Source organism: Molothrus ater, chromosome 2 (assembly GCF_012460135.2).
Source record: "Molothrus ater isolate BHLD 08-10-18 breed brown headed cowbird chromosome 2, BPBGC_Mater_1.1, whole genome shotgun sequence".
NCBI lineage: Eukaryota > Metazoa > Chordata > Aves > Passeriformes > Icteridae > Molothrus > Molothrus ater.
Genome location: NC_050479.2, coordinates 34,960,725 through 34,988,562, shown reverse-complemented (window position 1 = coordinate 34,988,562; position 27,838 = coordinate 34,960,725). Strand labels below are relative to the sequence as shown.

At 40.2% G+C, this 27,838-nt stretch overlaps 1 protein-coding gene across 2 annotated transcripts; it reads left to right on the top strand.

Annotated features, from left to right (window-relative positions):
• The first annotated feature begins 244 nt into the window (after nt 1-244).
• On the top strand, nt 245-27,838 carry P2RY8 (P2Y receptor family member 8). 2 transcript variants are annotated; one of them, XM_036388285.1, is made up of 2 exons: nt 245-300; nt 26,441-27,838. In XM_036388285.1, exon 2 carries the CDS (start codon nt 26,509-26,511, stop codon nt 27,580-27,582), a length of 1,074 nt encoding a protein of 357 aa, XP_036244178.1. In that variant the 5' UTR covers nt 245-300; nt 26,441-26,508; the 3' UTR covers nt 27,583-27,838. The 2 variants fall into 2 exon arrangements, with proteins under 2 accessions (XP_036244178.1, XP_036244169.1); XM_036388276.2 differs by lacking the exon at nt 245-300 and adding an exon at nt 18,480-18,515.

Genomic DNA, 27,838 nt, shown 5'->3' with positions numbered 1-27,838 from the left:
TCTTCAGATGTCTGTATTCTGAAGCATTAGTAGTCCTGCACAGGTATGTTTTACAGCTAGTGAACCATATTTTTAAGGCTGTGAAAGAAAATAGAAAATATTATCAGTGCTTGTCACTGTCACTGTTTGTAATTATCTTTAGATATGTCCTCTTCTTTTTTTTTTTCTTTTTTTTTTTTTCCTTATAAGATTTCTTGTTTGTTCCTTTCTGCAGATCTTACTCATAGAGGAAATCTGATCTGCTGCAGCGCGGAAACATCAGCAGTGAAATGGCGAGACAAATTCCTTAGGGAGCTGCTTGTAAGTCTGGTCAACATTTAAGATGAAAAGTTTTGCATTTTCTTTGGCAGGATGTTACATGCAGAGTTTAGCTGTATGAGGCAATTGCTGAGGCAATAAGGGAATATTCAGGAACACAAGCTTTGAGTAGGTGAGTAAGCACAAAGGCAGAAATAATCTTGTTAGGATTTTTTCTTTCTTCCCTGCCCTGCCCCCCCCGCCCCCACTCCCCCAACTCCTAAAAACATGATTTTCTAAAAACGTGATTGGTCTTTGAGACTCACTAAATCATGAACAATTGAAATCCTGTTCTCCTGGATACACTGAATAGACCCCACTTTAGGGCTACAATGGTTCAGCAGTCGAAAGCTGTGAGAAAAAGCCTTTTGTACTTTTGTTGCTTCACCTTGAGACAGTCAAGCAATGCAGGGATCAAAGGGAAATTCCCCTGGAACACAGGCAGTGGTGAGAGATAGGGTAGGAAACCGTGGATAAGTCAGCAGTGAAATGGTGAGGATGAGACCAAAAAAAGGAAAACTGGTAGTACAAACTTGGGGTAGATGAGGACAGACGGTGGGATCTGGGGAGCAGTTAACAGGAGGAAGAGAGACTTTGGGTTACATGATGATGATGATGAAAGTGGATTTGTAGAGGACAGCAAGGTGTGATTCTTTCAGGTCTTTCTCCCAAATACTCTGGGGAAACCCCTGAAATATCCAGGTCTCAGAAACATAGAAGTAAATCTTGGAGGCAGCACAGGTGTGTCTGCACCCTCTAGTGGGCTACAGAAAATTATTTTACCCAGCAGAAAATTACATTATACAGAATATGCTTTTACCCAGCAGTAACTTTCCACTTCATTTGCTAGGACCAGTCATATCCTGATGTTTAGCATATTTGACACACATGTAATAACTATTTTCAGCCTCTATAACATGATGGCTGCATCCAAACTTCTTTTTCTGGGATGGTCTTTTGTCTGTCATAGCTCCTGAACTATACAAGAAGTTGATTGTGGCTCAGAGTTGTTTGAGGCAGCATTAGCTGGTGTGAGACAAAACCATGCCAGAACTGCAGCAGCCCAGCAGTTGAATTTTGTGATCTGAGCACTGTTTTGACAGTGTTAAATTTACTAATGTTGACATACTTTACATGTTGTAAAATCTCCCTTGTGCAGATGGTATACTCCTCAGAGTCCTAAGGGTAAATATTACAGAACAATAATTCAGCACAAAAAAAAATCAATGAACAACCTGTTTAGTGAGAGACCATTTCCTGTCTCATTGCTCAGCTCTCATCTACTTGCTGCTGGAGGACATATTCTGACTGAGATGTAGAACTACAGGAAAAAGCAAAGCAGCTTTGTGATTTTAGTGACTGAGTAATGTTCTGGGAAATATGATTCTGCCACTAATTCTACCTGGGAGTAGATGCTGATAAAAGCTTTTGTAATGGTCACAAAAAGGTCACCTTTTTAAGAAAAGGATACATGTGAAATGCCTGAAATGGAGCTAGGAGGGAACTTCAGAGCTTCAGCTCTGAACAAGGAAAATTCTGATGCAGCCTCTGACTACTGGGGGATTATACCATAGTAGTTGCTTCTTATAACACAAGATAGCAGTATTTAAGATGCTTAGAGACAAAAATAGAGAAGATATCCATTAGCAATTATAAGAACAAATGGATTTTGGCAGGACTGAGAAAGCTGGTCCGGTGCCACCAAGGAGAATTCTTAAAGAATGTCAGTGAAACTGTTTCTTCTTTACATATACAGGCACTTGCTTTTAAAAAGGTTAGAGAATAGGAAATAGTATAACTCCTCCTCTAGAGCATGCTCCTAGGAGAAAGAGTGCACATTCAACTCTGTTCTTTGGAAAGTATTTTAAGTCTTATCCACCTCCCTCCTAGGTAGTATGCTAAACCTATGGACTGGGCTGAATTGCACCCAGCCAGCAGAAGCTGGAACAGCAAGCAAAAGAGGAAAAAAGAGGTCAGAAGCCTGAAATACCATTCAGCTGGAAGGCTAAAGACCTTATCTCTAGTCTTGTCTTCAGAGACAGTTTCACAGTAATCACTGGATAACTCCAAAGGCCAAACTAAAGCTAGATTCCAAGCCATGTGCACTCACTTGATGGCTGCCTTTAGAATCTCTAAATCTCTTATTTGCCTTCCTTCATGGTGTTTTCATCTTTTCCTGAGCTGTTGTATTGATAATTTTTTAGTGTGCGTCTCTGATGTGAAAGATGGGCAGTAACCAGAAGCTTTGTGGCTAAAGCAGTCTCCAGCTCAGATAATCTAACTCCTATGGTCAGACTTGAAAGGCAGCTTAAGGCATCTATTTCCTGAAATTAACCACTGCATTATTGTTCAGACAGGGCTGGCCAGACAGCTGCAGAAAGGAAGTGTTTTGCTTCTATCAACCATCTTAAAAAATTGTAGTAAATCATATTTGGGCCCCAGAAAGAAAAGGCAACAGGGAATTTTAACAGAAGGAACTTTGGCAAAGAGGTTCAAGGTCTCCCTGTATTTTCCCTGTGAGAGTATGTTCTGTGAGAATTACTATTTTTACCCCCAGGTTTTCATGTTTTTAAGGCTCATTCTCTGTCTGCACTGGATGATCTATGTGTGTGGCATGTGAAGTGTGCTGACTTAACACTGTTCCTTATAATTTTTCTGACTATTTCAGATCCCATTCTGAGACACCAAAGCCTTCACTGGTGCCTTCATCCTTCCACCCATGTGATGCTTATCTTACAGAGCTTGAAATTCTGTTTCAAATCTGGTTTCAAGGGGTTAAGCTTTCAGAAACAGGAACCAGCTCTGAGTTCCTAATTTTCAAATGCTTATTAAAAGATATCTGGATCTGACTTGCAGAGATTATTGGGTACTCACAAATCCAGGCATGGTCAATAGAAATGTGGTTTTGAAACAATAACATTTTATTTAATGCCAAATGCTCTTAGAAATCAGGTCCTAGGTAACTCAGGCCCTTCATTCCTCACATTTCTCTTTGTAATATGGGGTTAAATAATATTTATATTAGAGGAAGGCTGAAAATAAGAAAATTGTAGGTGTTTCTGAAGCACTTTGATGCTGCAACACTGGATGCCATAAAAATGCCCAAAAATAAATTGTTTATTTAGTATTTAGGACAAGAGTTTGAACAGTGCATTTTACATAGGGCATAGCATCATTTATTAAACAATCAGGAGAAAAAAGTCGAAATTTTTCTGATAGGGCCTTTGGAAAATTGCGGGGAAGGCATTGGTTCCAACAGAAATCAAGTGGAAAAAGGCAAGCTTAAACATGTCCATTTTCAAGCCTGTGATCTGTAGAGTTTCTTGGCAAGTAATTGAGTTCAGTTAGAATAGAGATAGAGAATCTTGACTGATTTCCTGTCTTCAGCCTGTTGACTTACACCATTTCACTAGGAGGATCATTCAGCTAAAAAGCAACCAGGGGAACCTGCTGATGAAATTCTGGCTCTCAAGATTTTCAGCTGTTTGTTTATTTATTCAGGCTGCTAGAACAGTAACCTTCCTGAGATGAATGGGCATTGTGAGCATTTCAACATGGAAGGAAAAGACATGACATTTTCATAAGGGACACCTTCTCTTCCCCGCAGTCACATGTCTCTGCAAAGCTGCTGATCTCAGTTACACAGTGTCTAAATCCTCAGAGCACAGATCAGAGCTGCTGGGGTCTTTACAAATACACAGTCAGTCAAAAAGTTTGCAACCTATCCATGATTGCAGCCAACAGAAGCTGGCTGCTAGCACGTGAATGTGAGACTGAGTTAAACAGAAGCAAGGTCAAGACCTTAAGCTGGACTAAACACTGCCTTGCACATTGCATACATCTCCTTATCAGCCCGATTTGTGACCTAAGTCTGTATATCCCTGTCACAGAAAATCACTGGACCAGTCTTTCACATGAAGATGTGCCTTCTTGTCACCCAGTTTTCCCATGGGGCATAAATATGTCTTTAACACCTCTAAGAGGATGAAGAATGAAGTTTCCTGTTACATGTCTGGCTTTTGCAAGTTTAGCAATTCTCAGCAGTGCTGACACATAATCTTAACATCCAGTGTTAGTGGATAAAATAGCCTCACAAACTCATCACTGAGGTTTTTCATGGTGAAATGCATGTTAAATGGTTGACATTTAAAACCATATATACTTGTGAAAAATTTTTTGAGCTTTTTAAATGAAAAGTTTTCTACCAACAGCTCTTCTCTGAGAAACAGGACATGGCACAGTTTTACTTGTTATAGTAAGTTGATAGGTTTGCTCAACTCACATGTCTGTTCTGCTAATGTTTGTGGGTTGAGTACATAATTACCCCCACATGACAGGGGCAGAGATCATAGCCAATATGGATATCATTAACAAATATGATTGGTTTACCCTGGGCTTGGAGATTTTTACACTGAGTTGGGTGGATTCTCAGCACTTCACAGCTTTTGTTGCTGCAGTACGGCAAAAACCAACTGCAAACTCTCCCAGCAGTGCCTGGGAATCCCTTTGTTAAATGTGGAGCACCAGCACGTGGAAAGACTTTTGCTGTGTCAGTTAGCAGGGGAGAGCAGAGAGAGAAAGGAATCAATCATATTACAGAAAAATCTGTCCTTTGGTTGTGCCTATTTTTCTGACTGCTTCAACTTGTCTTTGGGACTACTGTAGTCATGAGTGTAGAAGGAAAAAGAGGTGGTCAGAAACAGAATTATTTAGGTTGGAGAAGAGTCTCAAAGTCATCGAGTCCAATCCTTAACCCAGCACTGCCAAGTCTGCCACTAAACTATGTCCTAAGTGTCACATCTACACATCTTTTAAATACCTCCAGGAATGGTGACTCCACCAATTCCCTGGGCAGCCTGTTCCAATGCCTGGCAACCCTTTCTGTGGAGGAATTTTCCTATTATTCAGTCTAAATCTCCCTTGGGTTTACAGGCCAACCTGAGTCCATTTCCTTTTTTCCTATCAGTTGTTACCTGGGAGAAGAGACGAACCCTCACCCGGCTCCAACCTCCTTTCAGGTGCTTGTAGAGAGTGATAAGGTCTCGTCTTTTCTTCAGAGTCAACATGCACAGCACCCCCAGCTGTTCTTGTGCTCCAGACTCCATTGTCCTTCTCTGTACATTCTCCAGCACCTCAACGTCTTTATTGCAGTAAGGGGCCATAAAACTGAAAATCTTTGCCCTCTTCAAAAGTGCACATGGTGACCTGGAGATTTGACTTTCTCAAGTTTGAAATAAAAACTTCAGTGTTGCAGCTTTGCCAATGATTTTGTTGTTCACACCAATGTGCTACAGGAGCTGTAAATGTTCCCCTGCCCAAACCTGCCTCAGCAAAGTAAAAAAGTTCACACTCTCCATGTATCATCAGCTTAAGCTTTTCTAGTAAATTCAAAGGAAATGAGAAGGGGTATGTTCGCAAAGAACCAGCCAGAAATTCAAAGTGTTCCAGGTATTAGAAATAAAGCCATGCTTATATATTAAAGATATTTTGGTGTCCAGCTATGGACCCAAGAGGACTGAATGCTAGATGCTTCCTTCAATGGAAGATAAATATATGGTTCATTCATAAATTAGGTCTGTCACATGTTGGATCGAGCAGGATTTGGGGCAAGATTTGCAGACTGATATTTGTATCCACAAGAAATACTTTGTCTTCTATTCTGAGCCACATTTTTCTTGTTTTGACCGACCCCAGACAGAAAAAAGGGCTAAATGAAAGGCATTTTGAACAGTTTGGATGAGACAATGACACTGCCCTGCAAGGGGAGATAACACCAATATGTGTGGATTCACTGGCTCTGGAAACAGTAGAAAACACTGGTCTGTTTTCTTACTATGACTTACAGTGAAATAATATATAATGAATATTATCCTTATTGCCATTGCACACATCTACAAACTTCTCCTGAGTTATTATGGCCATTACACACAGAAAACCATATGCAGTTGCACTAATCAGGGAAAGGAGCTAAAAAAAAATAGGTGGAATTATAAATGTCTGAATTCCAGGCTTTCATCCAGCCAATTCACATTTTTCGAGAAAAAAAGAGAGAGGAGAAATATAGGCTTATGTATATAGGCCAAATATCCTTTTCAAACAAAGCTGGACAGCAGCTGGGCTCAGTGGCTCTCTGGGTTTTATTTACATTCTTGCTGCTAAGGATAAAGTGAACAAATGTGTGATACCTGTTCTGGCTGATAGTTGCCCGGGTCATTCCCTTCTGGATTGTCCTGTATTACATCCTTCCCGTACAGATGAGGCTACAAGCTCACCCACAGACTTCATTTGTCTGGTAAGAAAGTGTACTGAAATATCCTTCACTTCTAGAGTCTTTCACTTCTAAGTCCAAGCTGCCCAGTTGGTTTCTGGGAATAGCGTTCATTGACTGACTCAGAGAAAGGATTGCCTGGCCCAGCATCTCAGTGTAGGTTCTCTCTGTTATCTCCAGTGTGCTCCACTGAGCCCTAGCCCACACCTTTTATTTCTGCAGCCCAGTGTCACTGTGCCCCTATACTTTCTTCTGGGAGGGAGACAATAGGTTCAGGCTGAGCTTTCTGCATGGACATTATTGTCTCAGTGCTCTCCTCCTCCTCCTCCTCCAGAGAAATGTGGTGTAGAGGCTTCTGGGGGCTTATTTCCTTTTTTCAGATCTGAGCCAAAGCTTAACTCTCTTGATGTGTAGCCATCAAAGGCATCAAAGATAAATAATTCACAGTAGTGCTGGTAAATAAATATCTTGCAGACTGTTACTCACTGCCTTACACATGCTCAGAGTTAAACAGGATTATATAGAAGCAGAAGGTTAAGCTTGCAGTAATTAAACTTCTAAATAGTTTTGAACATCAAAATTAAATGTTTTCAATTTTATCTATTTATTTTATATTTATTTTATTCACATTTATTTCACTTACGAAATTAATTAGTCCTAAACCATCCTTAATCTAAATCCTTTCCACAACAACTCACATTGGTGAGAAATTATGCCATAGATTTTGGCAAGGCCCTACAGACAATTGCAAAATGACAGCACTTTTTTGATTACATCTGCAATGTGTCTTATGCGTTTATTTTTTTATTTGTTAGGGCTACAAAGATTACATTGCTGCTGAATCACTACTGTTGATCATGATAAATGACAAGAGTATTTCCCCAGTGGAGAAACAGCCAAATATGTTACAATTTTTTTAAAGCAAACAGAGCATTCTCAGATCAGAATTACAGAGTACGTAAATGCTCTTTGCAAATCAGTTTGTATTTATCTTTTCGACACTGACAGTCTCAGTGTCCTTTGTGGTAAACATCACAAAGGGCTTTAATGTGCTTGTTCTGTTTTATATACTTTTGATCCACTCGTTCTTAAATTAAATAACTAGATGGAAAAAATTGTGCTACTCTACACTGAAAGAGTTTGGAAACCAGCCTCTCTTCTCCTTATTAGAAATAATCTCTTCATGTTTCAGTCTAGTGGGTGAGAAAACTGTGCTTGTTTTTTTGGCTAAAAGTGTAGTGTTTCCAATTCTGAAGTTCTCATTGCAGTTTCCACCAGTTATGAACACCCACATCCCCAGGAAAAAAAAAGGAAAACACCTAGTCTGGGGCTCTTCTGTGTTGTTTATACACCGTTTAAAATGTTATCAAGTATTTCTTAACCTTTCTCTTTGCTTAAAAGCAGATTGTTTCAACCACTACTTCCTTATTTCTCCTCCCTTCCTCTTAACTCTTTAATAGAGGATCTCTATGTGTGCTTTTCTTCTTCATTTCCAGTCTATGAATAAGTTGATCTGTGCATCCTTCCAACCAACTGGGATTATGAAAACCAAACAAACTTTAGGGTAGCTTTTCATCAGAACAGCAAGATAGAGTTGAAGAGTTTGCTGGGAGTGGGGGGAGAGGTGGTGTCAGTCTTTTACCACTGAAAATCTTGTAGTCTTCCCATTCATCCTTCTGACAGTTTTATTTTGACAGCCTGCATCACAGATAGCATCGTATTGTCACCACACCATGCTGAAAATGACTTGATCATCTGCTGCTTTCCTCAAACCTTGTCCTTCACAGTGATGTACCCCCATAGCCACTGATAGGAGTTAGTCATGCCAGCAATGACAGGATGTCACAAGAGATAGCTGAGGTCTCATGCTGGCACAAGAAGGTGTGTGCGATCTTCTCCATGTATGTCCTGTGAGCCTTGTTCTGTTAAAAAAATATTGGGTTGATCTTTGCTCTGAGGCCAGCCTGAGCCTTGTTGTAGCTCCATGAGCACAGCTTTCATTCTCATTGGAGTCCCTTTCTCTGGCCTGGCTTCCTAGGTATTTCCCTGAGTAATTGCCACCCTTGGCAGAAAATGAAGTCAGTGTAAGTATGGGATCTTTTTACTGTTCTTCTCCAATTCCATCCAGGAAGTGGGAATGTGTAAAGGATCATAGCAAAATGTAGAGCAAGTTATACCCCTGTAGGCTGAAACTCATCATCATGAGATCATCCATCTAAACAATGCAGGAATTCACGAATTTTTGTTCAACTGGAAACAGCTCTACTTCACCCCTGCCTGTCACAGGGGGAAAAGATACACGCACACTCAGCCAGGTGATTTGCAGTGAAAGCATCACACACACCTACCAAACTCACCCTCACACACTTCCACAAGCACCTTATATCTGCCTGGGGAATGGTGCTAAAACATGGAGTTGAGCCAGGCAGCTTTTCTATGCTGAATGTCTTTCTCAGTCTGCTGGGACAGGATATCCGTTCTCAAAGAGTTTAGCAAGACATTTTACCGTCATGATCTAGAAGACTGATTGAGTGGCAGTACATTCTGGAAGATCTGCTAGAGTTCTTGAACTAGAGAAAAGCAATTGGCACTGCAACAAAAGCAGAAAAAGGAAGTATTTTTATTTGACTGCCACTGATTCTTACAATAGAGGATGAAGACCATTCATCCACTGTGGCACTATGCTCAACAACGCATGATTTAGATAGGAGCATAAGAGATTCTTCTGCAAAAAGGGCAAAATCCCAGGAGGCAGAGCAAAGCAAATGTGCATTTGTGACTCACATTATGCCTAGCATCAATCCTCTGCCTGTTCATGTGCCTGACCTACTTGCTGGGATCCACTGAAATCCAACACTGAAGGAGAAAATTTCCATCGCAGGTGGAATTTCCAATTTCTGATCTTTATGCTAGCACTGCCAAAGGCTTTAGGAGCCTAAATAACCTTTTGTTGTCACTCAGTGCTAAGTCTCAAGACTGAGATCTTCAGCTGCACACCTTTTGCTAAAGGTGCCATTATAAAAGCTGTGAATCCCAAGGACTGAGTCCTCAGAAGCCCATATATCCTAATACCCAGCCCAGGCTGCAGGCCTGAAATCACAGTTGTTGAGTGGGGGGAAGACTCTTCCTTATGCTGCATCAGTTTGAGAACCTAGTAAACCATAAACTGCCAAAACACTCTTTGGAGTACGTCCTCCATGGGATACAGAAGGAAGCAAGATGTCAATGCCATGTGCCCTTTAGTCCTGTGGATACTTAGGGCACTCCCTACAGATTATGGATGTTTACCTGGCCTAATTGGAGCCAAGCATTCTTGCAGAAATGCATTAATCATAATGTTATTTATCTACAAGTTGTCTTTATTCCTGCAGCTGAATTTGTTCCAGGTCGCATGGTACCACTGTGACATAAATTCCATAGGTGAGAAAAATAAACTCTAGTGTTTGTTTAGTACTAGAGAGGAGAAGACATCCAAAATGCAGTTCCTATTTCAATGTAGTTTATATATTTTCTGTGAATCAACTAATAGAAAATCCTATTGCTTAATGGGGAGGTGGGGGGGAGAGTAGATTTAAATCTCCTCACTCTGATGAGAGAAATAAATTCATATCTCCCACTTCCCCATTGTGTGATATTTAGGAAGTGTGAATAGTACTCTTTTTGCTGGTTTGGATACTTCTGGGTTTTATGAGATAAGACAGAGGCAAACATCTCCCTGCAGGAAAAATTTCAGGGTTAATACATGGTTGTATCTAGAGATCTCCTTGAAATCCTCCACAAAGGGTGTGGAGGGTTTCACACACTTCCTCTGAAGCTTTCTCAGAGACTAAGGTGTTTCTGTCTAGTTTTCTTGCTGCTCGGTATCCTGGTTTTCTGTATTTCATGGTAAAATGCCTAACTATGAGCTGATGAGGTGGGGACATCTCAGACCAGGCCATGGAAACTCCTTGGCAGTGGCAGGCAGGTGTAAAAACTTACATTTCTACAACCCAAGGCAGAGTAGGTGTGGATGATGGTGCACTGGGCTCTCTCTGTGGGTTTACACTCTGTTTTAACTCCTCTAGGTACTTGCTGCTCTCCTGTGTCTCTCTTTTTCTTTTTTCTTTTTTTTTTCTTTTTTGTGATTGAGCAAATCTAACCACAATCTCTTTTTACACCCAGTTTCTAAAGAAAGTCTTTTGCCTGGTTTTCAGCTGAACTTTTGCTTCAGTAGTAACAAGAACGAGACATCAGAAATCCAGTATACAAAATAATACATTGATTCTGTAATATGAGGCATTCAGTCATTTGAGAACCAGAGAATCCTACAGTACCCTGCAGTTTGTGGAGATTTTTCCTCTTAGGATATTATTATATTATTATAATTCATGCAAAAAAAATCCACTACCTCTAAAGAAATACTTATTTTATTTTGATTATTGATTTAGGAAGTCTCATTATATCATCAGTTAAAGTTCGAGGAAGTGCTCAATTTCAAAAGCCACTTTAAATGTTCTCCTTATGACTCTTGTAACATTTACAAAGCAAGACACTAATAGGCCTTGAGCCATCAGCAGCAAGGTAACTGAGTTGTGCAAAAAATGTTAGTTATTTAAAGAAAAAAAAATATGAGATTAGGAAAGTGACTTTTTAGAAGGCATTGAGCATGTGAGAGAGAGCACTGGAATTTAAGATGTTCTGCTTATCATCCTCAAGAACATACCTACAGTCTTGCCAACTCTTGCCAATGTGGTCAGCCCTCAGAAGAGACCTGATTCTTAATCATCTACCTCTCGTAATTGCAAGGAGGCTTTTTCACAAAGAGATGCAAAGTAGTCATTAACATTTTCATCTCCTTATTGACATGGCTCTCTGCAGCAACAGTAATGAGGAAGCTCACTGTGAGCGCTGCCTTCAGTCCACTTCATCCCAGCACTTTAGAAGTGGTTTTGGTGTGCCAGATCCTTTTACACAGTTCAGTAAGGAGGCTCCTGGCTCTAATCTAGAAAGTCATATTGCTTTGGATATTGTGGCATCGTGGGGAGGCCACTGACATACTGGTCAAAGTATTGCTGCTACATTCTCATTGATGGTTTTGGCAGGAGACAAATTGTGTTGTTTGTGTTTGCTTTTGCTTTGGCAGAGGCATACAGGGAAACTAGTCAGGAATGCCACTGCTAAGGACTGATTCATAAAATATTTGGATGCCTTCTGAGGACTTAAGGCAAAATTAGCATATTTTTCAAATATTGCTTTGCATCAGGTGTGTAAAGAAATGGGGGGAGAAAAAAACCCCAGAAAAAACTAGTATTAATACAAATGGCAATGGCAATGAGTTGGAATGTGATGCGACTTAAAAATAGGGGACTAATATAAACACTTGTTCAGACGAAAAAGTACTCTGTCTTGTGATTGATGTGACCATTTCAAAATATTTCCTGTTGTGATTGTATAACCTTAAAAAGAAAGGATAAGTTTGACCTGGTGAATGCCTAGGTCTTCTCTTTCTGCTGGTCTTGGTAAAGGGATTTCTTTTACCTTAAAGAAACTGGAACAAAAGTAAAAGACAAGCCTTGAGGGTTTTGTGTAGGTTAGTTTACATCATGCTGTAACAGAATGCTCTAAAAACTATCAACCTACGCAGTACAAACACAAGTAACTTTTAAATGTACTTAATAGTACATCTAAGAAGCATCTGTAGAAATGGTGTGGGAGCGAAGGAGGGCTGAACTGAGGAAACTGCTTTTGAAAGTTGTTTTTTTGTGTGTGTGCAATTTTTTTTTTAAAGAATTTCAGAGAATGGAAAGAGGAACCTACACTGAGAAGCTAGGCCCAACTTGTCAAAAACTTTCCCCACAGCCTGTGGTGAAACATCTTTTATCACTGCACTCTTATCTTTGGTATGTTGGCACTATGGTTTGCTCGCCTGCATGGACAGATGGATGGATGGGGCTAGAAGGGATTCTGAGAATTTATTTTGTTTTTCCAGGCTCTTTTATGAAAATTTAATGCACAACCTTTATTAAACCACTATCCTCAAGAAAATGGATCTATTTTAAAGCTTAAAACTCCTTTCCTTTTCTTTCTCTCTCTTTCTCTGTATATTTGTATGATGATTAGGCAATATAAGAGAGAGAAACACACAGAGAAGAAGAAAGGAAACTAAAGTTGCTCTCCTGAAAAGTATTGCCATTAGGTTTTTATAAAAGTCTTTCTCAGATGTTGAAATAAAAAGGACTCAGGTCTGTTTCTTTCAGTTCCCTGAAAAAGCTTCAAATCACTGGCATTTTCCTTCATTTGCTTGCCAAACCACATTTAACCCTGCCACAGTGCTCAGTGGCTGTCACAAGCACGGGTGACTTCATCTGTCATGACCCACCAGGCTCCCCTCTGCTGAGCTGATGCCACACAGAGATGCTGGCTGGATACCACGAGCACATGCAAAAAGTGGCCCAAGGTCCCAGGGCATTTCAGCAGGGCTGGGGAGAACATGGAGTCTTGGCAGCTCTGTGGGAAAATCCCATGAAGGCTCTGAGCCCCTGATCTTCTCAAGAGCAAGCAACAAGTCCCAAAACAGAGCTGAGAACTAAGCAGTAGTAAAAAATAGATCACTCCACTGTTCTCAGAAAGAGAAGTGAGAAAGTAGTTGGTGCTGATGTTTCTTTACTGTGAGCTGGGGAGCAGGCTGCGTTTTCAAAAGGCCTATCCTATCTCTACTCCCACGTAGCTGAGGGCAACCTTGGGGTTTCAGAAGAAAAGGTGGCACACATCCCAGCTGTGATGGCTGGGATCACACCTCAGCCACTGCCAAAGCATCAGGTGTCTGCCAGCAAAGAAGCTTCCAGCAGCAATTCTCCTTCACGATCTGTGGCACCACAACAGAGTGAAAAAGAGAACCAAAACCTTTTGATAGGGAAGCCCTCATGAGAATACAGGTTTCAAGATTGCCATTTGCTAAAAATTCTCAGTTAAAGAGTCCAAGTTGTAGAAATTTATCTGCAATAGTCTATAGGCCAAAGCTCTTTGGTGCCTCGATTGGGAAGGGGAGACCCCAGGTGAGTGCTCCTGCTGCTGTGGATACTCAGGATAGCCAAGACCTGAGCCAAAAGCTGCTAATCCTCATCTTCTGAGGGCCTCCTCACTAGGTCTTGAACAGATGATTTCCACAAGAAATCATATTTGATGTGCCTGAAGACACACATTGCCAGAGTGCATTTTCCTAGTTTGGTTAGGGGTACTTGAAAGGTTTTGTTATTTCCATATTGTTTGCTCTCACAGCTGTTTTTTCTATCCCAAGCACATTGCTACCACATTTACCATCCTCGTTATGTGATTAATGATGCAGTCCTCCAGTCACAGCCTTCAGCCCATGGAAATTCTGTCTTGTGTAACAATCCTGAAGCAACATGGCCCATTTTGGAAGCGCTGTATCAGTGTGTGCCTTAGCCATACCATTCCTAACAATCACTTTCTGTCATCAGACTTCTCAGATGCCTAAATTAGGTCAGATTCCCAGCTGAAAACCAGGGCAATCTGCCTCAGCATTTTTACACCTTTCATTTAACTGTTTTTTTATGTATCTGGGTTTTTTTGTGGCTCACTGTTTTATGTGATGTGATGTGCTTCACACACTTGACACGTAGCAACTGTTTGTCTGGTTCCTTCCTGGACTTTATTGACACCTTTTCCTGTCCTTTTTACTAAGATTGCAGGGGATTTAATAACATTCCCACCACTAAATATGTGCCATCCTGAACTCTACACTTTTCTGTGCCACTTGGCTCTCTCTAATTTTTAGTTTAAAAGCTATAACATTCATTTTCAGTAACAGAAAATTGCCCTATTTTAGTTTAGGTCAAACCATATTTTCTTGATGGCACCATCTGCACCAAACATTTCCTTTATTCTTAAGTGCATCTATATCATTTTTCTATGCATCTGCTGTCAAGTTACACACTGAAAGTTCAGGAATGTGGTAATATTTCAGAGCACATCACTTAGAGATCTCTAGGTCTCTTAACAGCCCAAATTTTGTCTCCAAAGAACTCTCTCCTAGTGCTCTAGTGTTATATGTATCTTATTGAAGCATAATGGTACCAGTCATCAAAATTGCCTTAGAGCAGAGTCTAGCTGGGGTGCTTGATGGTGATACAGAACTGTGAGGAGTTTGATAGTGAAACAGAAAGGGGAGGAGTGGCTGATAACACCAGGGTGCTGAGCTGTCAGCCTGCAAGACGTGGACTGGCTCCCCACACAAACCAGGTGCAGAACACTTGACTTCTGCCTGTGATTATTTCATAGGTAGCATTCATTACAGTAATGTATCAGCATATATCTGGCTATAGTTAGGGCACTTGCGTGTTTCTCCAAGCAAAAAGAGTATGTTAGACAAGGATAGAATCCTATTTCTCTCTTATTTATGTGTTTGAGTTAATTAAGTGCAGAGAGGATGGGAGAGAAGACCGAACCCTGAATACCATGGCACTTGCAGTCAGGTTCAGCTGAAAAGCTGAACTTTTGACTTCCTGTCTTGCCTGTACTTGAGGATATCAAGAGGAGTGAAGCAGATATAGTTTCAGGGTGCTATTCCTGTTGTAGCTATTTGTATTAGTGTGGTCACAAAGATACTGGACTAAGGGTGAAGCTTTTCTCAGAAATCTTTTTCCTTTTTTTTCCCCATTTTATAATCTCTGCTTCTTGCAAGTTACCAGTCATACCTCTAACTGGTATCAGATTGCCAAGCTGAGGAGAAATCAAGAAAAAAGTGTTAAGTCACAAAGAAAGTAATAATTGTGTTGACTCTTTGCTCCTCCCTCCTTTTGTGCATTTATGATGCTGCTTTTAAAACTAGGTCATATCTGCTCCTGTAGTCTGTTGTTTCTGAGGTTCCTGTTACCTGTGCACTTTGCCTTTGGGCAGCTGAGCTCTGCACTGTTCAGGCACTTGTGAGTCCATTTTGTGCCCTGCTCCAGCCACAAGCAGCACAGCTGTTATTGATACTCAACATAAGCTGTGAGCTTTTGCAGAGAAGACAAATTTCAGGTCTTTCCACATGTGAACAAAGTGATTTTGCACAAGCTGAAAAACAATGATCTTGCTTTTACCTACGAAGCAAAGAGCTCCGAGGTGCTGTGCATACAACACACAGAGCTGCCTCAGACTTCTCTGTGAGCTGCATGAATACCAGACCTACAGGACTGCTCTGAGAGAAATGCTTCCTGGTCATGCCATTGGGCCTCCAGAGATGATATCATCACAATTAAAGGCAGAATCAGCCATTGTAGGATTGACAGGGGTAGCACGGTCAGGACGGACAGAAACGAGAGATCTCTGAAGCCAGGTCGTGGAACTTGGGGTTTATTGCAAAGGGTCTGGGTGCAGGGCCCTGCTGGGAGCTGCCAGCCACAGCTCGGAGCAGGCCCGAGAGAAGAGAGGGGTAGAGAGAGGATGAGAGGGTGAGAGAGTAAAAGCATAAGAGAGTAAAAGGGTAGGAGCGTAAAAGGCAAGAGCTAAGAGACAAGAGGTAAGAGTAAGAGCATAGAAAAGTAAGAGCTAAGAGGCAAGAGCTAAGCGAGAAAAGTTCTTGTTACAATACAATAAATCATCTTCTGTGTTGAATATTCTGATTCTCACTAACCAATCTAGTACAATATACAAATCTTATAGCATTTACATACAGTCTATAAGAATCACTACATTACTATACTGTGTTACATTTTAAACCCTAAAAACTCCTCTTTGGACCCCTTCTGCCAAGCTGGCAGGGTATGCTCGGACTCTTGGACTTGCCTGCAAGCAGAGGGTCTTGTTTCATCAAAAGGGGATTACCTTCAGTCCGGCCACACCATTGTTTCCCAGTTGTTCAGTAGCTAAGGTATCTCAAAGCTTGCTTTCATTTCAATCTCGCTTATAGTTTCTATATTCTCAAAATCTTTTGCCAGGCAATCATATTTATAAGGCTTTCCTGTTTCATCTTCCCCGACAAGCCATGACTGTAGCTTGAATACTACTGAATGGTGATGATATTTTGTTTCAAAAATGAAGAAATTTTCTCTAGCAGAGAACCACAACCACATATGTGACCATAAACACGAGCAACTGAACATCACTCTGGAAAAATACAGCTCATCTATAGCTCAGTAGTACAATTCAGGGTTCACATTTTGATCTGTGACGATAAGCAGTAAAAGAAACTGGGCAAAGGAAAGAGTGACTGTGCAAGGTTCCTCATGGAGATGACCTGAGGTGCGCCCCAACCACCAGTCCCTTCAGGCCAAGCTGGAAAGGAAGCATTGTCCAAAGTCCTAGGGAATGAGCTCACATTTCCCACTGCCTTGGATTGCCTGCATTTCTGCCTCCTAGTGATTTGTCAGCCCAGGCACACCTCTCCTCCTGAAATACATGCAGTCACCTATTTTCAGTGGGTAGGACAAAAGGCACAGGAGAATGGCTGAATGCAATATCAGTTCCAGTCATACCAAAGTGCCTCCAGCAGCCTGGTTTTGAATCAAAGCCTTCCAGTAAGATGTGCAGTTTGACAGGAAGCAAGGCTCACTCTTTCTGTATATCTGGCTCCTCTTACCCTTTCGGGAGCAGAGAATAAGATATGCAAGAAGCTGCACAGTGCACATCAGTTTAGCTCCTACAGAGCCCCTGGTCTCGTATTTTTCAGCCAAGACTGTTTTCACTAGCACTGATGGGGGAGCTACTCCAAACTGACATGAAAATCAGGAGAACACTGAGTCTGCAGGAGTTCACTGCCAGAACATTGCAGAAGGCACCTGGGGGGAGAGCAGTGGTCAGCCCATTCCATGGTCTGCCAGTAAGGGCTAAATGTCATGTGCTGAGCAAGTCCTGAAGCAGGAGCAGAAGACAAAATAATTTTTATTGTGAGTCTTTATGATCATGTAAAACTGACTTGTAGGCTTCAACACACAGGTGGAAGAAGATGGATACAGGTAAAACAATGCGTTTGATCCTATTCTGTGCCAATTTATTTTTACACAAAAGCTGACCTGGTCATTTAAAAGTAGCAGCTGGGTGATCCAAGTGTGAAAGGGGTCAATTATGTTTTAGTGAACTAGCTCAGATTCTGACAGATTCCAGGCAACTGTGGGCGTCCAGGAAATCAGGATCTGAATCAACAGGATGTTTAAAACAGGCTGGAATCAGCTTCAAACACCTGCATTTACTGTGGAAGTGGCTACGTATGCAAATACTGCAGTCACTGGAGATCTGCCCAGTACAGTAAACACTTTCCAACTCACCCTAAAATAGATACTTAGATTTCTATGGATGATAAATCCATAGCTGTAGCAAAGACCAGGCAGGAATGGTCACCTATACCCAAATTCTGCCACTTAGTACTGCTGTGGAAAGAGTTTTGCCTATTCATATAGATCTTAGTTAACAGGAGGAACAACAATTCATCCTGTGTTTTTACCAGTCACCTGTTGTAATGAATGGATCCAGTACAGGCTTATTGAAGACATCTATTTATTCAGGGGGTAGAAAGATGAATCTACTGAGACCAGGTAGTGGAAGCAGTGGAAAAAGACACATCTGAAGGCAGCTTACACTCTCAAACAAGTTATTTGATACACCCCTACAAATATTACTTACAATTTCTGGCCCCAATATTTATATGGCTGTTCGAATTACTCTACATTGTTTGCTCAAAACATTTCCCAAATACCACACCAAATTATCCTTTCAGGTACTCCTGCAAAAATTCATGAGCTGTCCTGTTTATGGGCTCAATCACAAGTTAAATCATTTAACAGCTACAGACTGTCATATCCTTACTGCAAATATGAAAAAAAAAACCCATAATCTGAGGTTCTGTTTTTTTTTTTTTTTTTAATTTTTATCTCTAAAGATAATCTTCAAGAGCACACAGCAACTCACCTCAATTCCTTTGTGGACTGATCAGGAGAGGAAACACTTGAAGAGAACTTCGCAGAAAAGAGAGGTGAAAAGATAGAAAGTAGAGATTTCAAACAGAATATATATACACATATATATGTGTATAGAATAAAACCATATGTGCTTTTACGTGTGTATACTTATATATATTTGTTTGCTGCAAAATGCCAGTTTGAGCACACAGATTCAGTGTAAGACCACCAAGTTTCTGAAGATTGAGGGATTCTCTGTTAGGAATCTGTCAAATTGTCTACCACAACTGCCTTGTGCTGATAAACTGTTAAATTCTTTTCCTGGAATTTGAGGTTGGAAGGGAAATGATTGATTACACTTTTTCCTCTGACTCTCACAACAGCTATGTGAGGCAATTACTTGTAGAGGGAAGTAGTTGATGACCAGAAGCCATTGTCTGTCAATCCCGGATACAGACAATATTTAAAACTTAAAGTTATAAAGGAAACCAGTTCATGTGTTATTTAAAGTTCAACTAGATGAGGCAATTTCATCAAAGTTTTATAAAAACATGTGTCTTCATCTTGCCGTAAGTCAAGGCCGAGGTACCTTCAGGCATGCCCTCTGGCACAGGATAACTCCACACTGTGCAGGATGTCTGCCAGAGGAGTTAAAGGAGGTTTACAAGCTGATTGTTCATAGCCCTGCACCATCTGACAAACTCTGTGGTGCGTTTAAGTGAAGGTTCCTTGCCAGGAATCAGCAGTTTCAGGAACTGCTTGCATGGCTCTTCCTCCCTGTGCAAGATAGCATGGTTTCACTCAGAGGAAAGTTACCTTGTGCTGTTGGGAAATACAAGTGTGCGTATGGGCAGTGATCACAGAGGCCTCTATATCCTACAGAATGAATTCTTGAGTTGATATGTTGAACTCTTCTGTTGCCTTAGCTTTGCTAATCTTTTTTAAAATATCAGTCTTCAAAAAAATTAAGCTTAAAAAGTCTGCTTATGTAGGAAAGATCAACATACATATAATATTCTAGCTATTAGCCCCTAAATTGGAACCTCTTCAAATCCAGTTTAGGATACTTATTCTTACTGAAATTTAAACCAGCATACAAAATTTATCAGTAGTTACACAACCTGGGTTTCAACTGATCTAAGGTTTTGTGCACAACATTTTTATAGGCTGACTTGTGCACTGGTAAAGAAAACTGCAAACTGATTTATTTTGTAATCTAAGTAGCACTTGAACTGTAAAATCATACTTCAGATGCTGAGAGGTTTTTGTCAATACTGGCCCACAGATTTACTATTTCCAAGAACCTGACTGCTACAGAAATAAAGTTTTTTCAAGACCACATTGATGAGTTTTGCTCTGAGCCAGCTCATAGACACAGATGACAGTGGCTGTGTTTATGCAAATCTTACCTAAATTAGGGTGAATGTTGCTAACACCAGCAGAGAATCCTGACCTTGCTGATTTATATTTCGAAAAGGTGAAGGTTCAAGTGAACTAAAATCAGCACAACTGCATAGTCCAGGACAGACACAGGAAATTTGAAAGTAGATAAGTACATTTAATTTTACTACTTAGCTAGTTCTGAAGATTCGGTGCAGTATTTGCTTGCGGAGTTTCTTTGCCTCTCATCTGTATTTTTTAAATTTCACGGAAACAAATTTTTGGTTCAATCTTGGAAAGTGCCTGCTTTTACTCTGTCAGGCTGGAGAACAGAAGCACTCCCTAGTAGGCAGAAATGACAGCATTATTTTTATTCACTTTTGAATAAAGCAGTTTTTCTCTAGAATGATACAGCTAACAAGCTCTAACACGTATGCACCCCTCTACTACATGAAAGCTGGTAATGTTTCTATATTTTCTTGCTGAAAAAAGAGAGGGGTTTTTACCTCTCAATGTGAAATCCTTGTGGAGAGAAGACACTCTTGTTTTACTTTGCCCTGATGGTTTGAGGTCAGAGCTATAACCACCATAGGGTTTACTTTGACTGTGTGTACTAAGATAAAGACTGACTGAAGGTAAGCTAAAACATCAAATACTCCCTTTGTGAAAACATAACTAAGGCTTGACAACAGTTTCTGACCTTTGTGATAATGATACTCAGAACAGAATAATAGGAAAACAAATCAGCTAAAAGAACAAAGAAGCCCAAATACAAAGAAATTTCTTAGAAGATTTAGGTTCACATCTTCACTGAGTGAACCAAACTCTTGGCTTTTAGAGATGTAGAGATGTAACACTGCCAGCTAAAATTTGCATGAAAGTTTTTTGCAAGGGTGAGAAAGAACCATCATTACAAAACCTGCAGCCCCTTTCGGTAAGGCCCATGTTCTGTTTAGGAAACATTCAGACAGCAATGGACTCATTTACATTGCTCAGTTTGGTGAACTTGAACATTTGCAGAAGTGTTTCTCTGAATCATATGAATGGTGCTTTAGGAACTGTACTTGAGTGGTGTTACAAAAGGGCACTTTTTCTTCTTGTTTTTCATAGTAAAACCCCTTACTTTATTTAAATATCAAAGTGTTTGTCACTTTTCCCACAGCTCAAGATTACTGAATCTTGGCTCTTTACTTTCCTGACTCCTTCTTCTCCTCACACTCAGTCTACAATAGAAATTAAGCATTTGTTTTACGGGCTTTTACTCATCTCAGTAGTAATTCACACAGTCCAGGAGGGGTTGAAAACCCAGCAGAAACACTCCATACTGAGAACCCCCAAGGTGTCTGTAGTTTTATCTACCATTAGGTAGACATAAACTATCCTAGCCCTTTAGCTCTTGTTACTGCTTTTTAATCAAACCAAGTAAGCAAAAAATAATGTAAAATTAAAATATACTAAAACGCAGTCTTTTAAGAAAAAACAAAATACACTCTTCAGCTACACTTGCATTGATGAAAAACTATTAATAGGGGTTTTCTACGTACTTGCAATAAAATCTGTGCTTTTACTTTGCTTCATTCTAAATCTATTTGAAATTGAGTTGAAATTGCATTTCGGCTTGTTTTTCCAGTAAACATGCCATCCTGCATTCTTCAGCTAGAAGGGTGTCTTTCTAAAAGAGTAACAATATCAAAAAATTTATAAAATCGGAACTTTTTTCCCCTATGCAATAGTGCTTTACAGGTAATGAACCAAAAATTATGAAATGCAATACGTTTTGAAAGGCTTTCTGCTGCGGGATATATTTTAAGAGGTATTTTTCCAGCTTAAATCACAAAGCAAATCTCATTTTTTTTTATAAATCAGCAATTTTCATTTTGACTTCACTCAAGGGCTTTTCAGTCTTCTTCACAGGTGTGCTTGACACTGAGAACAGGAAGATAATAGATGTAAGAGAGAAATCACATCAGCTTAATTTAGCAGTTCTCTAAAAATAGAGACATCTCTACTGTTCCTCTTCCACAGCAAAGAAGCAACACATATCTTGTGATTTTTTACTGTTTGATTTTCAGTACACCCTTAAATGTTTTATTTATCAACTTTTGTCAATTGAAGGGAATGAAATCCCTATTCCTGTCAGAAAAGCATTAAGCAGCTGTCACCTTAGCTTATGGTTGCAGCTTGGATGAAAACATGATGCCACTGAATTTCCAAGTAAGTTTTCTGTGCAGAGTGCCACGAGCCAGTGAGTACAAAGAGTAGCAAAAAAAATCCTACATGGATCTAGTGAGCATTACTCCAGAGGCTTAGTACTTAATATGAGACTAATATTCATCCATCGACTAAATGTTTCAGAAATCAGGCAAGCAGAAAAGCTTAACATTTCTCCTTCTATGTCACAAGCTTGAGGACTACTGTAAATGTCTCCAAGACTGGATCATGTCACTTGAAGAATCCTTATTTAGTTTTTGTCTCAGTATGTCCATTGGTCTGTCGTATTTTAAATATAGGTCTCCCAAAATTAAAGAAAAAGCATGTATTTCTAACAGGGAAATTTATGTAACAGAACTATATTTTGAAAAATTATGCATATGAAACCATAGCTTAGGGTGGATGTTTTAAAATCCGTGCAAGCTTAACTGATTTGAATTCTGTTGTAAAGCTGAAGTTGGATAGAAAAAGCTCATAAAATGTAAGAAGAGTCTAATTTTAAACCTCTAAAGAGGGATTCTTTTCTCTCTTGATGTATTACATTTACAAATAAAACCACAAGAGACAGACAGAGACTGCGGGTGCAGTGGGGGAAGGACACAGTTACCCTGAACCAGATGAAAATGTAAACACAGCATTAACTAAGCCCCAACAGACGCAGGAATGGGAGTGGTACATTGTGGTTCCAGCAACTTAACCTGCTGTGGTAGTTTCAGTCTAGCCAGCAGCCAAACACCACACAGTCACTTGTTCACCTTCCCCACTAGGCAGGGTTGGGGAGAGATTTGAAAGGGTAAAAGGAAGAAAAATTGTGGGTTGAGAAAAAGACAATTTAATAAGAAAAACAAAAGGCCATGCACACAAACAAAGTAAAACAAGGAATTAATTTGCTGTTTCCCATGGGCTGACAGGTGTTCAGCCATCTCCAGAAAAGCAGGGCCCCATCACATGAAAGGCTTACTTGGGAAGACAATCACCATCACTGCAAATGGTCCCCCCTTCCTCCTTCTTCCCTCTACTTTGTATGCAGGTAATGGAATATCCCTTTGGTCAGTTTGGGGCCCCTGTCTGTGTCTCCTCCCAGCCTCTCGTGTACCCCCAACCTCCTTGCCAGCATGGCACTACAAAAAGCAGTGTGGTGGCTCTGTGTAAGCACTGCACAGCAATAACAAAAATATCTCTCTATTGTCAACTCTGTGTTTAGCACAAATCCAAAAAACAGTCTCATACCAGCCACTGTGAAGAAAATTGGCTCTATTCCAGCCAAACCCCACACACCTGGGCATTTAAAAAGCAAATCATTACAAGTAAGGGTGAATTAGAGCAGGAATTTCTTCTAGTCCAGGCTTTCCTGACAAGGAATTCAGGATTAGTGTCAGAGAATCTGGCAAAAGGAAAGATGACATTAGGGGGAGGATTTTCTGTACTCCACATTTCCTGAAGAGGCTATCTGCCCTCACGAATGACATGCAACATCAGTCTTGTGCGCTTTGCATGCCCACTCTCCCCTGCAGAAGACTCTAATGGAACCACCCATCATTCTTCTGCTCATTGTGATGGACATCTTCATTACTAAAAACGATGTCAAGGAGACCTACCCTTTTTGGAAAGCTCTTGTATGCACATAATCAGTAAGTCTGGTGTCTTTCAACTCCAATTCAAGAGGTGCCCGCATTTGGAGGCACTTCTGTTTTACTGACAGTAGTGTTCCATGAGTGCATAAAATTCGCCTTTAGTCAGGCTGTGAATGCTGACACTGTTTTGCATTTGGCAGCATCTAGGCATGCATTTTTTATCTCCTTCTTATCAAGATGTTCTCTCAGAAAAAAAGCAAGTACAGAAGAAAATATATTTGAGATTAACACAAACCAAAATGTGAAACAGATAGCTTTATGACCAGTGTGATAGATTTAATGGAAATTTTTACCTATATTCCTACCTTCCCAAGTTCCTGTAATTTCTATAGGAATAGCATCTAGGGGCCAGTGATAGCAAATATCTTTCACTTGCTCTATATTATTAGAGCTCTGTGGTAACTCTGATATAGACAACAATTTTCTGTTTGTTTTGAGAAGTATAGAGTTGTTAGGCACAAAGGGATGCTACTTGAGCAGGATTTTTGAGGTAATAGACTTAATAAACATTTGCTATGCTAAGTCACAGACAGATGAGTTGAAATAGAGAGCATTAAGGCTTTCTTCCCAGAGTTATGTGACAGTGAGTGCTTTTTCAAGTTAGCCTGAAAAATGAAGAATTAGTTTCAATCTTGATAGATCTCCCCTGATAAGATTTGAATTTCATTTGCAACAGATTTGGCTCAAAGGGCTTTTTGCAATTGTGCCCATATGATGATCACTTCACTACCTGAAACATGCTTGCTCTGTGTCATGTGCATGATATATGTCCATCTCTGATTTCTTTGAAATTCTATTATCTTGTTCCTTTATCTAGAATTCCAACAACTCAGCTGGAAGCAACATTAATCAATACAACTTTCTTGATACTGACTCTCACCACTTCTGAATATTTTTAGGTGACATTTAAAGCACTATTGTCAAATGTATCAGATCAAGAAATAACTTTAATAAGCCCTCACTGAGCTGCTTGCTGCTGTAGCTGTACCTTTTTCTGGATCTGCACTTGGGTTTTTCTCAGTTGATTATCTCTTTACTGCACTGAAGCCTCCAGTAGAGACTTCACATTTGCCAGGTCCCAGGAATCATCAATGGTTCAGAAAACAAGTTTTTCAGTTAAAGCCTCTCTTAGAAAGTACATTTTTTTTGTCAGAATTATTATTTCCAGAAACTATAGAGTTTCTCAGCACTGTGGGATGAGCTCTTTGAAGACTGACTGGTTGCACTGCTCATGGCCTATGAACACACAAACTAAAGCTCTTTTTAAACAAGATATCAGGTTAAGTGACACCAACATGTTTTTTTAATCTAACCTCCTACAGCAGGGCTGTCTTGCAACAAGATGCTTGGAATAAACCATGCAGGTGATGAGAGTCCACAAGCAGGAGTGTGTCTGAACCCACTCTCTGCCTGTAATTAAGAAGTAGAGCCAGTTATTGGCTGACTTGGCCTGTCACCTCTTCAGCCCTTATTGTAAGTCTTTGCAGAAACTACTGTAAATCTATCCTCTGCCTTTCTGGGTATTTGTTGCCATTTCTTCACTTTTTCAGTGTTGTACTTTTGTGAAATTGCCTCCCTGTACTCACAGTTTAAGGAAAGCAAGCACACACATTGAGGTGTGGGTTCTGTCCTGCAGCTGCTGAATGCTTCCATGCTGCTTAAAATAAATACACTAAACCATGAGCTATTGCATCTGCCAAGAAAGATCTATGAAAAGCAGACAGTGAAAGCATGGGTGTGCTTTGCAGACTGCAAAACTGAAAGTAATCTTGCAGAATTACAGATTATGCAAATAAAACAGCTACAAACAGAATATTTTTAACTAACTTACATTTTGCAGAAACTGAAGCTCAATAGTTTTTTTTTCTTGGTAGAAGAGGGCTTCTCCAGCCTGTAAACCAGTCCAAGCAATTGCAATCTGTCCCTGGTTCTTATGTTTCTTTCCTTATATTCTTTTTATATTATAAATATAGCAAGAGTCATTGAATGCATGTTTTCCTTTCCCTAAATTGAAAAAAAGCAAAAAGAAATTAAAATCCACACCTTATTTGAAATGGATCACAGTTTAGTTGTGGGGAAAAAATGTCAGAAGATACTGTGCACTACAGAAATCAAGGTTATGACATCTAGAGTAGATGCAATGGATTTAGCTCACGGACAATCTATGGACTAGTGTTCTCATGCAGACATCAATTGAATGTCAACTTGTAATATGTGATTTTCCTTATGTTACAGTCACATAGGAGGTGTGATAATGAATAGACTACAGAGCAATCCATGTGAGAGCGATTGATGGGCCAAGGTCAATGGTGTGAGGTTCAATAAGGCAAAATGCCAAGTCCTGCCCTTGGGTCAGAAGAACCCCACACAGCACTACAAGCTTGGGGCAGAGTGGCTGGGAAGTTGCCCAGTGGAGAAGAACCCAGGGGTTCTTCATAATCAGTGCTATGATCTAATTGACATGGTGATGTTTGCTCAAAGATGCCATGATCTTGGATGTCTTTTTCAAGTTTAATGATTCTGTGATTCTAAGTGTCAGAAAACCATTCACCAGGGAAAAGGTAGCTGCTCCAAGATAGAAAGAAGTCAGATTGGCAAAACATTATGGTGATTTGAAGGGAGGCAAGACTTTTCAGAAAGTAATTTTAATGGATTGAGTGCATTCAAGGAAAATCTGTCAAACTAAAGATTTTTTTTAGTTGATTAATACATGATTCATGTCCTAAATTTCTGCTTTGACATATTGCTTTTCTCACTTGACATTTCTCCTCTAGGTTTTCAAGCCAAGTGCTCATGATATGATCCAGCTGGCTTACAGGGATCAACAACCTACTTATGAAAAATGGTTAAAAACGAATCCCACCTGGACGATTTGACACTGGCAATGCTCCAGAATAAAACAGTCTCCATCACCCTCCCAATTGTGTATACAGTAGTGGCTTTGGTCAGCATCCCTGGCAATTTGTTCTCCCTTTGGGTGCTCTGTTGGCGCATCAAACCCAAAACACCTTCTGTTATTTTCATGATCAACTTAAGCATCACGGACCTTATGCTAGCCTTATGTTTCCCCTTCCAGATTTATTATCACCTCCAAAGCAATCACTGGACATTTGGCAAGACTCTTTGCAGCCTTGTGACAGTGATGTTCTATTCCAACATGTATTCTTCCATACTGACCATGACCTTTATCAGCATGGAGCGGTACATGGGTGTGGTACACCCCTTGAAGTCGATCAAGTGGAGAAGAAAAAGATATGCCTTGGCTGCCTGCCTAGCTATGTGGTTTGCCTTGCTACTAGCCTTCTACCCACTAGAAACTACAGACCTGACCTATGAAGTGAAAGAATTAGGGATTATAACCTGTTTTGATGTCCTTAAATGGAATATGCTGCCCAACTTTGCAGCTTGGGTAGCCTTTCTCCTCACTTTATTTGTTGTGCTGTTCCTGATCCCTTTTGTTGTAACAGTTGGATGCTACATTGGTATCATTAGGAAGCTAATTCAGACATCAAGCAGATACGGCAATAAGCAAAAGACTAGATCCATATACCTGGCGATAATTGTCCTTCTATCCTTCATCACTTGCTTTGCCCCCAATAACTTTATCCTACTTGCACACATGATCAGCCGCCTATTTTACAACGGCAGTTTGTACCCTGCCTACAAGCTCACCTTGTGCCTCAGTTGCTTCAACAACTGCATAGATCCCTTCATTTATTATTTTGCATCAAAAGAATTTTACCAGAAATTCATGCAACTGTTTCACCCTACGGTACCGCTCAGCGACAGCTTGGAAAACAGAAGGGAAAGTTTATTCTCTGGCAGGACCATGTCAGCCAGATCGATGTCAAGTGGACCTATGGATGGGTTAGAGGGAGTAAGGATCAATTTGGAAAGGCAGGAAAGTGTTTTTTAGCTTTAGATATTCCCAGAAGAAAGACACCTGCAAAACTCACAAGTAGACACAGAAAACATTTCCTTTTGAAAGGCCATGCTCAAAATACCTTGCTCCAGTGACAGAACTCAAGCTGTATTTAAATTGCATTTCAGGATTTTCTGGTCATGGAAGTGCTAAAGGAACTGAATTTCTTCAAGAAGGCACTGAAGCAGGGTTAACCTGGAAATAGCCTTGCTGCATAAGACCAAGGAACAGGTTTAGAACAGTTACTCTC